Genomic DNA, 12,362 nt, shown 5'->3' on the forward strand with positions numbered 1-12,362 from the left:
TTTTTTATATAAATATTGGGCAATTTCTCCTTAAAATAGAAAAGGCTTAGCCAGCATTGTGTCTGAGTGGATTTTGCTTCCCCCACCCCCATGTCCCACATTTGGGCATTTGGGATGTCGTGCTAGACAGGGAGGTCCCAGGCTTGGACGCTGATGAATCTCTCCAGCAGTGACTCATGTCAGGAAATTCTGATATGGTTCATCACGAGACAGGAGATCTGTCACTGATGCTGTCAGAGCTTTCTGTGGGTCTGAAGCAGCCTTTTCTTCCAAGTGCAGAGCTTTTGGTGTATTTATGACCAAACCAGCAGAATAATCCTGATATTTAAAGGTTTGGGAGGGGGGAAAAGCCTCTGGGGTTGCAGAAGTTGGAGCTGTGAGCAGGCAGCAGGGACACATCCATCCAGGGTGGTGCTGACTTCCCTTCTGCAGCATCTGAAGTACTGAAATGAAGTTCCTGATTTTGGGGAAAGCAGGGCTGTTACTGGAAATTTCACTTTCCTTTGAGTGCCTCTCAGCAGCCTGAGCTGTCTGAGGACAGACACAAGCTGCAGTGATTAAGTTGTTTAGCCCTCCCAGTTGTGTTTACTGGGAGCCAGATGTTCAGCAGAGCTACTGGGAAGATGATACATGAGCTTGGCATCAGCTCGAGGGAAGAGGGACTGGGATGTGGGGATGCAGAAGGGCTGGAGTTGGAGGGGCTGGGATGCTCTCCCCAAGACCAGAGAGGTCTAAATACAAATGATGTACAAATACATTTTATATAAGTGGTAAATTGCTCCTGTAGATGTTGAAATACCACTATAGATGTCATATCTAATGTGTTTTAACATTTATATACTTAAAATATATTATATATATATATATATATTTAAATAAACGAATGTAAAAACCCATATATTATAAATATAAATATATAAATCTAAAAAAATATATATTACATATTAGGATTAAAATCTTGGCTCTGAGGGTAGCCCAGAGGAGCTGTGGCAGTCCCATCCCTGGAAGTGTCCAAAGCCAGACTGGACAGACCTTGGAGCACCCTGGGATAGTGGAAGGTGTCCCTGCCCTTGGCAGGGGGTTGGAATGGGATGATCTTTAAGGTTTTTTCCAACCCAAACTATTCTGGGATTTTGTGATTCTATGATTCTCCTTTTTCCCCTCCCCATTTGTGTTTTCCTGCCCTGTTTTTCTTCCATTACCTTTCCCTGCCCTAGTCAACATCCCTGCACAGAGCTCTCATATTCCACCTTAATCAAGCTAATTGTCTCTCCAAGGAGAACTGAGCAGATATTTCAAGGTGGAAGGGAAAGTGATCCCAGCATAGTCCTTGTCTCTGAAATCCCTTGATTTCTGAGCTCCAGGGAACTCACACAGAGCTGTGCCTGGGAGTTGCTCAGATTTTGGCTGTACCTGTTTGCTGTCATTGCCCCTGGACCATTTAATTACACACCTCATTAACTCCAGCACAAAGCATCACCAGTGAATAACTGAAGTAATTCCTGATGTTCTCAGGCCTCTGACTGGTTGCATTTGTAAAATCCTCACTACTCAAGCAGGAACACCCGTGGATGAATTATTTAAGGCTGTCCTTTGCTTCTGTTCCCTTTCAGTTGTTACCCAGAGGTGTGACCCTTGCAGAGTGTGGTTGATTTTTAAAGAGAAGTCTCTGTTCTTGTGCAGAGGGAAGTTATTCCAAAGGGCAGCTCCCCAGGGCTCCCAGGGAAGATGCTGGATCCACTCAAACATCCCTCACTTTCCTGGAGGTCGTGTGAAGCCGGAAAAAACCCCAATCTCACTCCCAGTGCTGGATTGCAGCCCCTTGATTCCCACAGCAGCCACTCAGGAGGGTTAAAGGCAGGGATTGACCCTGGCAGGCACGAGGAGAGGAGCAGGCAGGGCATGGGATGGGCAGCCCTCATCCAAAGGGTGGCCTGGAATGCTGCCCAGGAGCAGCTGCTGGCAGGCAGCTCCAGCCTGAAGGGCCAGCTTTGATCTGCAATTAAAGACCAGAGAAAGAGAAAGTAAAACTTCACTTTTTTTTTTTTTTTTTTTTTTCCCTGAGCAGCAGGGATTTGTGCTTCCTGTCTGGCTGGCAGTGGGACAGGGGGGGTTGGGATGGGATGCTCCCTGCTCTCATCATCGCACTCAGAGATAATTCCACACAGAAAACTGCCCATCAAATGTCCAACTGCAGATTTGATGGGCTGTGATGCCTTGTGCAGGCTGCCCTAGAGCAGAGGCTGGATGGAGTTCCAGAATAAAGCAGGGATTGATTCAAAGCATCTCCTCCACGGATCCACCTTGGGCAGCACAAGAGCCCAGCCAGGGCTGCACCCAAGATGAACCAAAATGGCCCCAAAATGCACGGCCGGGCACGGGGTCTGTGCCTGGGATCAGTTCTGCTCCATTTGCACCTTGCAGTTCATTGTCCCATTCCAGCTTTAGCCCAGGCAGTCCCACCCTGCTTGTTTTTCTCTCTCCAGCCCACGGTGTTTGTGCTCCTGGGCTGAGATTTGGGTCATTTGTCCTTGGTGCCCAGCTGGAGCAGGAATTGTTTTGTCTCCCTGCTCTGTGCACAGAGCTCACCATCCCCTGATATGGAGCCCAGACCCACTCACTAAAGCAGCACAGAATGTGAAATATAGAAAAGCTGAACCTGAGGCATCAGCTGCACTCAGCATTTTATTGGTGTGAGTGGGAATATCCTCATTGGAGGTGGCATTTGGGGAGGTGGGAGATGCTCACCCATCATCCAACGTAACAACAAATGGAAAAATCTTCTGTTCCTACGTGAACAGGAGGGAATTCTCAGCTGTGAGGGCACTGAGACACAGGGTGCCCAGAGCAGCTGTGACTGCCCCTGGATCCCTGGAAGTGCCCAAGGACAGGGCTTGGAGCATCCTGGGACAGTGGAAGGTGTCCCTGCCATGGCAGGGAACTGGATGATCTTTAAGGTCCCTTCCAACCCAAGCCATTCTGGGATTCTGGGATGGCTTCACTTCATTCCAGCCCAGTGGATGCCTTAGAGCTGCTCATGCCCTTCCAGCATTCTGCCTGCATTTTTTTCCATGTATCCCAGGAGCTCCAAGGGACTCCAGGCAGTCTCTGCTGCTGCTCTGTGGGCACGTGGGACAGGAAAAGCAAGCAGCAAGATGAAACAGTGAGAGTTTTTTCCCAGGCCTCGGCGTTTCCTGCCCCGGCAATGCTCCTTCTCCTGGGGACACGACTTATGGTGGAGCTGCAGGGTGAGGAGAGCTGCTGTGACAGCAAAAAACCTCCCATCCTTCTCCTCTTCTCCTGGCTGTGAAGATTTGAGACCTCTGCTGCCCTCCGGCCTGAGAAGAGGAGCAGGGAAAATTCTGGTTGATGTTCATGGGATCACAGGGAGAACAACTCAGTGCCAGAGCTGGGAGGAGGAAGCTCTGGGAGTAAACACTCCAAAATTCATGACCAATCCCTCCCTACCCACCCTGAGGCTGTGTAGGATGGAGAAATTCCCTTCAGGCTCTTTTATTTCCCCAGGGTCTGGTGGAGCTCACACCCAGCTCCTGCCTCATAATCCCTGTGAATTAGTCACCTGTTTTGGAAAACTGAGTCTGGGGAGCATCCTGTGCCCAGCTGTGGCATTTCCATGCCCACATTCCATCTTGCTCTGGTCTCCAGCTCCCCTTCTTGCCCAGGGTGAGGGTGGTGTGATCCTGTGGAGCTGGGGGTGCAGAGAGTCCCATGAGGGTGCTGAGCTGCTTCCCATCATCCCAAAAATAAGGAGGTTCCCGAGACTCAGCGAGTGGTGGGAAGGTGACAGCCAGCCTTCCCTGCCTCAGCCTCCAGCCACCAAATGCAACCTGAGCCGAGGTGGCAGTGGCATTTGGGAGTGGCAGGGTGCCAGCCCAGCCCAGCCCAGGGAAGGTGACACCATCCCAGTGCCAAATGTGACCTTACCTTTTTTTTTTCCCCTCTCCAAACACTCCCCGCTCCAGGACAGAACGTCCTCTGACTCCTGAAGTATTTGCAATATTTCCACGCCCTCAGCTGCCAAAAAGACTTCTATAAAAAGCCACTGTTTGTTGTTTTTTTAGGTTTTTTTGTTGTTTTGGGGTTTTTTTGCAAAACTGAAACCCTTTGGTGGATGATGTGCAGTGTTCCCAGGCACATGGAGCTCCATCCCTGGCTCAGTTGCTTTCCAGGAGGCAAAGCTGCCTGGAGTTTGTGGAATCACAGAATATCCTGATTGGAAGGGACCCACAAGGATCATCAAGTCCAATCCAATCAAGTCCATCATCTGGGCCCTGCACATGACAGGAATCCCACCGTCCCTGGCCACTGCAACCCTCCTAAACCTTCTTTTCTTCCTTCACACCCTGCTGGTAAATAAAAGGAGCATTTTCCCTAAAATCATGGAGTCCTGGTAGATGCATATGAGCATCTCAGGGGGAATTTGGGAAGCAACAGCAGCATTCAGGAGGAATTTCTTCATGGAAAGGATGGTCAGGCCTTGGAAGGGGCTGCCCAGGGAGGTCTGGAGTTCCCATCCCTGGAGGTGTCCAGGGAAGGACTGGATGTGGCACGCAGTGCTCTGGGCTGGGTGACAACTGGAGATGATTCACAGGTTGGATTTGATGATCCTGGATGTCTTTTCCAACCTCAGTGACGCTGGGATCTGGGGATGCAGGCTGTGGATGCTCAGGAGCATCAGGAGGATGCTCAGGGATGATGTTCACGGGGAGGCAGCGGCGGTGAAACCCCGAGCATGGATCTGCTGCCTTTCCCTGCCACGAGCACAGAGCTTTGGCAGTGGCACAGCTATTTCTAAATATGTCCAGGGAATGGGTGTGGAAGGAAATCTTCCCATTTCCAGAGCTGGCCAAACTGCAACGTCCTCAGCTTTTTCAACTGCAGAGCCCAAGCGTTGGCTGCCAGCTGCGGCGTTTTCCCCTTTTATTGCCTGCCCGTGCTCAGCTGTCAGACCAGCCCCAGGAACTGGGGTCAGGGAAATAACCAGATTTAATTACAGAGTGTCTGAGATGAGGGAAAAAAAAATCCTTTCCGCTCTCCCCCGCTGTCCCCACCCCATGGTGTTCTGCGTGTGGAGGAGCAGCAGGTTTTATGTCACCGTGTGAGTCAGTGGATTTTTTCATCCTTACTCTGCTGTTGACAGAGACCCTTTAAATAGAATTCCATCCTGAAGACATTAGGGCATGCTGGCCAAGCCTTCCTTGGAATTAGCTGGGTTGCTCTTTATGGGCTGAAGCAGAGGGAAGGGTGTGAGTGGATTGTTTTTCTCTTGTTCGTGGGATTAAATTAATGGAGTTTAATTGGACTGGAGCTGCAGTTCAGCCACTTCAGGGGCAAGGCTTGTAGTGCTGCCTGTGCTCCAGGAGGCATCCAGATAATGGGAGCCTGGGGATTTCGTCCCACTTATGGAAAAAAACATCCAAACATTCAAGTGTTTGTTGACTCTGCCTCTCCAATGGCTCTTTTTATTGGCCTTGCAGTAATGCTTGGCTCCATCACCACTGCCTGCATCCTTCTCCTCCTTTTTCTTCTCCTCCTGGGTCTCCCTGGGCTGGTGGTGCCTGATTTCAGCTCTGGGAACCACTGGCACAAACATTCACACCCTTCCAAACCCCACTGACCCCATTTTTGGGTGGTTTTGCACATCATTGCTCCCTTGGCAAATCCATAAGTCAACAGGCACTTGGATTTTCCACCCACAATTTGGGAAGGCTCCAGCAAAACCTCTGCCAGGGTCAGCCCCAGCTGATTCCACACCCATAGCACTCCTTGGGCATCTCCAGAGGCTTTGTGGCATGTCCTGAGAGAGCTGCTGGGCCCCAGGCAGTGAGTGGAGAGCTTGGCTTTTGCCCAGATAAATATTTAAGTTCCTGGGCATCTGAAGAACCCATAATAAAATGTACTGAATGTACAAACCCAGTAAACTGTGCTGGGGAGGTGAGGACCTGCTCCATCAGATACTGCCCAGTGTCCAACACAGCCACAGCCTTATCTCCAGACACTCCTCAGGTTATGTAAGTTCCTTTTTTAGTTTCTTTTTTGGTGTTTTTTTTTTCCTGTGGTCTGTTTTGCAGAACTTTATCTCCAGATAATTTATGTTGCAGACAAAGTCGGATGCTTCGTTCTGTAAATTTACACTGTGAAAAACCATCCACAGAATTCACTCATTCCAAGGAGAAAAAAAAACCACCTTTATTTTTGGTTTTAAGTCTGAAATGGGGTTTGAGGTCTCATTTTTCTAAGATTTGTCAGAGTGATGCACAAAGGCTGTAATTTTAATGAGTCACTGGTCGGAGGGAGCAGTGATGGAGTGCAGAGAAATCCCACTTCCCAGAGATATCCCACTTCAAAACATATTTCCTGAAGGAGGGTGGCTGGATCAGCATTAAAGAGAGGATTTCCCCTCAATGCTGTCTGTGCTACAAGTAAATTTATGGAGTTTTTTTATGTTCCAGAATTAAGGAGGTGAAGCAGCCCTCTGGCCTTTAGGGGAGCCAGAAATGGGAAGGAAATTGGATGCCGGAAGCTTCTTTGCAACATTAATTTTCTTTCTACATCAAAAATTTCTTTGTGTCTCAGATTATTATCTGTATTTATGAGAACTGAATACTGCAAGTAGTGTGATTTCCCATAATTTCAGGTTTTGGGCACATCCATCCATACTCAGCCCTTCCAGTCAATGATGTCATGTTGTAGATGTGGGTGATGTAAGAAAACCATAAATCTGATTTCTTCTGGGAATGGGAGTCCCTGGATCCCTGGAAGTGTCCAAGGCCAGGTTGGATGGGGCATGGAGCAATCTGGGATAGTGGAAGGTGTGGCAGGGGTGGAATGAGATGAGCTTTAAGGTTCCTTCCAGCCCAAACCCTTCTGGGATCCCCATCACAACACACCTTGGTGGATAAAGATGCAGCAGCTGCAAGATTTACTTGGTGGATCTAGTGCAAAAGAGCATAAATTGGGAATTTTACACCCTGTAAGGAAGATTTTTTTTTTTAGTCAGTTTGCAGGGTGCAGATGGTGCTTTGTGAAGGAAGAGGGTTTAATCCCAGCTCTGGAGTTTGTCTTAAATGGGAGATAAATGGGCACAGCTGGGCTGGGTGAGCTGTGCAGGGGCTGGATGAGAAATGAGGGATTACACTGGAAAAAAAGGCCAAGGATTTCCCTTCAGCCACACACAGCAGGCACAGGCAGGATCTTGGAGCAAATGGAAGAGAAGATGGTGCAGGCAGCAAAATGGCTTCATCCAAGAGTTAGAAAAATTTTGCTTGGAGATTCAAAGCCACCTTTCTGATCATATTTTGAGCTCCAGAACTCTTCCTTCCAGGCTCAGGCTTAAATGTCTCCTTCCCATAAAATCCCAGAATGGTTTGGGAAGGAAGGGATCTCAAAGCCCATCCAGTGCCACCCCTGCCATGGGCAGGGACACCTTCCACCATCCCAGGTTGCTCCAAACCCTGTCCAGCCTGGCCTTGGGCACTTCCAGGGATCCAGGGGCAGCCGCAGCTTCTCTGGGCACCTGTGCCAGGGCCTCCCACCCTCCCAGCCAGGAATTCCTTCCCAAGATCCCATCTAAACCTCCAGTTTGAAGCCATTCCCTGCCTGCCTTGGTGGGTTTGTAAAGTCCTGGAGGCTGTGGATGGATGCACTTGGGAGGAATTTGCTGCTCATCCATAGGATCCCTGCTCATCCATTGGATCCCTGCTGGCATCCCCAGGATGTGCTGCCTGCTCCAGCCCCTGCAGCCATGTGCTGCTTCCAAGCAGCTGCCCAAAACTTGCCCTGGATCCTTCCTATCCCGCTGGGAGCATCAGGAACGACCGAGGGGCTATAAAAAGTCTCTTTGATATCAGATGGTCAAGCCCTGGGAGGATTCCAGGATTGCTTCCAGAATCCCAGCCTGGCCCAGAGCCTCCTCCTGGCCTCCCTGAGCACTTCCAGCTGAGAGTTGCTAATGCACCATAAATAAACCTCAGAGCCTCAACCTTGCTCCAAAATACCAGGGGAACTCCTCCATTTAGGCTGTGCTGCCTCTTGTCCCCTGCATGTGACCCTGGTTGTCCCAGCAGATTCCTGCTCCATGAGGTAAGCTGGCTGGGATAAATGGGAATGCATGGAGCTGCCTGCACTCATCCTCTGGGTATTTGTTGCTAGAAATGGTCAAAAAGTTGGGCAGGGAAAGTGGAGGATGGTGGGGTTTAGTGAGGTGATTTGTGTGGTAATAAATCAGGGTTAAATTAAAGCTGAAAATAGAAGTTGTATATATAAAAATGAATAATAATATAAATATAAATATGATGTTTATAATATATTATATAATTATATATTATATCTATTATATATAATATAATAGATATAGTATAATATTGTACATATACTATATATAATATATAGTATACATTATATATACTATATACCATATATAATATATAGTATATATTATATATAATAATATATAATATTTATATTTATATCTATATTATATTTAAATTATTTATTTACATACTATTTATTTAAATATAAATAAATAATAGAGGAATAAATATCTCTAAATACAGAAATAAAACTAAATTATAAGTTGAAAAAGTTTGTCTATAAAATAGAAATATATAAAAATCTATATATATTTTTTAGAGATTTCAAATCCATGTAGATATCTAAATCTATATATTTTTAGTGTGGAAGTGCTCATGGCCAGATTGGAGCAACCTGAGACAGTGGAAAGTGTCCCTGCCCATGGCAGGAGGTTGAACAAGGTGGACTTTAAGGTTCCCTCCAACCCAGACCATTCTGGGATTCAATGATATGATTGAAATAAATAAATATATATATATAAATAAAGCTGAAAATAAATGGTGCTTTCTAAAGAAGTAAATAAATATATATATATATATATATAACATTTATATATATAAATATCATGTGTAAGTAACTACAAGAATATAAATAAAAATAAAATTTAGGTAATGGGATTGGACACCTGCAATATAAAAGGCATTTAAATCCAGAAGTGTGCAGCTTCTGGATTCAGGAATGCCAGGTTTAGTGGGATCCACCCCTGAAAATCACCTGGATGGGGGAAGTTCCCAGTGTGGCATTTCCCAGCCTGTTTGCAGGAAGGGACGATGCTGGTGAGGGTGGGCACTGTGGGGCTGTGTCCTGCTCAGGTCACGTGCTGGGCACCAAATTCCAGTGTTCATTATAATCCTGGGAGTGCTCAGGGAGCTCCCAGTGCTGTGACTTCTCCTGCCTGGGATCATGGCTGATTGATTGTGTCCTTCAGCATTCCTTGGGTGGGAAAGCCCAGCCTGGCTGCAGCCAGCTGCTGGCTCCTGATTTTTCCTGCAGCAGGGATGGGACCAGGGCTGCTTTCCATAGGGCATTCCAAAGGGAAAGCTCTGAGCATGTTGGGGTGATAGGTGCAAAAACCAGAGCAGGAAACAGCACAGGAGCTTCAGCATGGACAGGCAGCTGCAGAGGAGACTCCAGAGCTCCTTCCAGGCTCAGGCATGTCCAGAATCCCCATCACAGAATCACAGGATGGTTTGGATTGGAAAGGACCTGAAATCCCATCTCATCCCACCCCTGCCATGGCAGGGACACCTTCCACCATCTCACATCGCTCCAAACCCCATCCAACCTGGCCTTGGGCACTTCCAGGGATCCCAGGCAGGAAAATGGGAGAGGTTTGCTGTGAAAAGGAAACACTTTGGCCAAAATCTCTTTAAAAAGTGGGTAAATTACAGGCTTTAAAGTTTCCAGTGTGATGTGTAAATAAATGGCTTAACTCTTGGATTGCTCCTATGGAAGTGAGAGGGTTTGGCCTGTTACCTACATGGCTAAGTAGGGATTTCTGTGCTGATTTCTATTGTTTCTATTTCTATTTCTTTTTTTCTATTTCTATAATTTCGATTTCCATTTCTTTACATTATTTCTATATTACTGTGTATTCTTATAATATTATATATTATTTCTAATTTTGTATTATTAGTGTGGGGGGTTATTATTTTTTCTTATTTATATTTAATGTATGAAGGTGTTACTAGGCTCTGTCACAGTGCTCACATTCACATTTGATTGACTGTGCCTGGGAAATTCCACATTTTATCCAAATGTTATGTTACCTTTCCAGCCAAGGACACTACTTGTTTCCAACGGGCTTGCAGGGAAAATGTTCTCAACTTGATTTTTAACCATTACAGAGCAGGAAATTCATCCAGGGGAGATATTGAGCACTGCTGGATTGTTGTTCCTGATGGAAGGATTCTCTTCTCCTCTTCTCTTCTCTTCTCTTCTCTTCTCTTCTCTTCTCTTCTCTTCTCTTCTCTTCTCTTCTCTTCTCTTCTCTTCTCTTCTCTTCTCTTCTCTTCTCTTCTCTTCTCTTCTCTTCTCTTCTCTTCTCTTCTCTTTTTTTCTCTTCTCTTCTCTTCTCTTCTCTTCTCTTCTCTTCTTCCTTCTCTTCTCTTCTTCCTTCTTTCTCTCTCTTCCTCCTTCTCTTCTTTCTTCTTCCCCTTCTCTCCCCCCTCTTCTCTCCTCTCCCCTTCTTTCTCTTTTTTCTCTTTTTTTCTCTTTTTTCTTTTTTTTTTTTTTTTTTTTTTCTTCTTTTTCCTCTTTTTTTCCTCTTTTTTCCTCTTTTTTTCTCCTTTTTCTCTTTTTTTCTCCCCTTTTCTCTTTTTTTCTCCTCTTTTCTCTTTTTTTCTCCCTTTTTTCTCTTTTTTCTCCCCTTTTCTCCCTTTTCCTCCCTTTTTCTCATCCTGCCATTATAAAAGTTGTCCATTTTCCCCTCCAGACATCAGGCATCCAGAAGAGCTCTCCCTTTTGAGGAAACCCAGAGATCCATCAAAGAAAAAAAAGAAGAAATTGGACGATCAATGTGAAGATGACACCTTCGAGCTGGAGGGGCCTCTGATCACGCCAGGGTCGGGTGAGCTGGCAAAAAAATGGGAGCAGGGGGAAAAACTGGCACAGCAACATGGGGCTGATTGAATTTCTGAGGGTCTGTGCAAGAAACAGACCCCAGCTCCATGGCACAGGTCCTGGCGGGCTGCAGCACTCGCTGGCACAAATGCATGTCTGGGGCTGGAGCTGTCACGCATTTCTGGGAGCAGAGCAACCCCCAGGCTTCACAGAACACTCCAGAGCCCAAGTGTGGCCACTTGAGCACTCAGATGGTGTTGCTGAGAGCTTTTCTTAGCCTGTTAAGAAAGGAGTTAAATGGAAAATCGTTGCTAATGTCTACATTCCTGGCGTGGTTTAGGCTGTGCCACCGTTCTGCTCTGTATTTACAGCCCAACCAGGGCAGGGTTTTATTAATTGCTTTAGTGTTGCCTTACATGAACGGTGTAGCTGTGGATTGTGATGCTAAATAAATCCTTTTATTGCTGGGGGCTGGTTGGCCAGTGTGGATTCCAGATCCAGAGCAGGATTGGGAAGGGAATTTCTGCTGGAGTAACATCCCTGATGAAGTAACATCCCTGATGGAGTTGCCACAGGCAGCAAATGAATGCAGGTGTTTGCAAGCAGAGGGGGTTTTTCAGCTTTTTTCCATGGCTGCTGGAAGTCTGGTGTCTGAAGGCAAATGGCAGCAGTTTAAACCATAATTTTGGCCAAGTGGGAGCACTTCATCCCAAATGGATTTGTGGAGAAAGCCACAGTGGTGAGCAGGAGAGACATGTCTGGCTGCCAAAGCTCTCGGGTTTAAATCCAGCAATCCAAGGGCAGCAGGGCAGCTTTAATTAAAAAAACTACCTTGGAATTGTAAAGTTGTGTTAATTGGTGTTAAATCAGCTGCAGGGAAGGTCATGGAGTGTGGTTAATGCCAGTGGTGGCACAGGGCTTGCAGAAAGGAAGGTTTTGGCTGTGCAGGCTGATGTGCATCACGGGTCTGGAACAAGGAAAAATAATCCTCCTTCTGCTCTGATCCCACTCTTTCTCCTCTCTTAAAATTAAAAATACCTCTGGCCTTGTCCTCTTCCACTCCTGGCTCAGAGAATTTGGGCAAGGCTCCAGTCAATTTTCATTTCCATTTGGCATTTTCATCTTGAAAGTCCATTCTAAGCCTTTCCAACAGGCAGTGTTCACAGAGAGCATCTCTGTTAGATTAATAGGAAAGACTTGGCCTTCTTTGGGGGAAATGTATGCAAAAGCTGGGCTTTATTTTAATTATTTATGCCTCTTCCAGTGAGTCACTTGGCTGGTTTTGCTCTCCTTGTGAATGAAATCACTCACAGCAGATTGAATTCTTGCCTGTTCAGGTGCCATTCGATAAAAGTTGTGGGTTTCATCTGAATAAATCATTTCTGGTGTTGTTCCAACATCAGTTTGTGTGCTGAAAGCTTCTGGAA

At 46.5% G+C, this 12,362-nt stretch overlaps 1 protein-coding gene across 2 annotated transcripts in view; it reads left to right on the forward strand.

Moving 5' to 3' along the window:
- The window catches only part of FERMT2 (fermitin family member 2), a 50,636-nt gene that overhangs the window by 20,787 nt on the left and 17,487 nt on the right, over positions 1-12,362 (forward strand). For both annotated transcript variants that reach the window (XM_030949464.1, XM_030949465.1), the window contains exon 4: positions 10,808-10,942. In XM_030949464.1, the coding sequence (XP_030805324.1) occupies positions 10,808-10,942 (135 nt within the window). The remainder of the gene's footprint in view (positions 1-10,807; positions 10,943-12,362) is intronic.

This window comes from Camarhynchus parvulus, chromosome 5, assembly GCF_901933205.1.
Source record: "Camarhynchus parvulus chromosome 5, STF_HiC, whole genome shotgun sequence".
NCBI classification, from domain to species: Eukaryota; Metazoa; Chordata; class Aves; order Passeriformes; family Thraupidae; genus Camarhynchus; species Camarhynchus parvulus.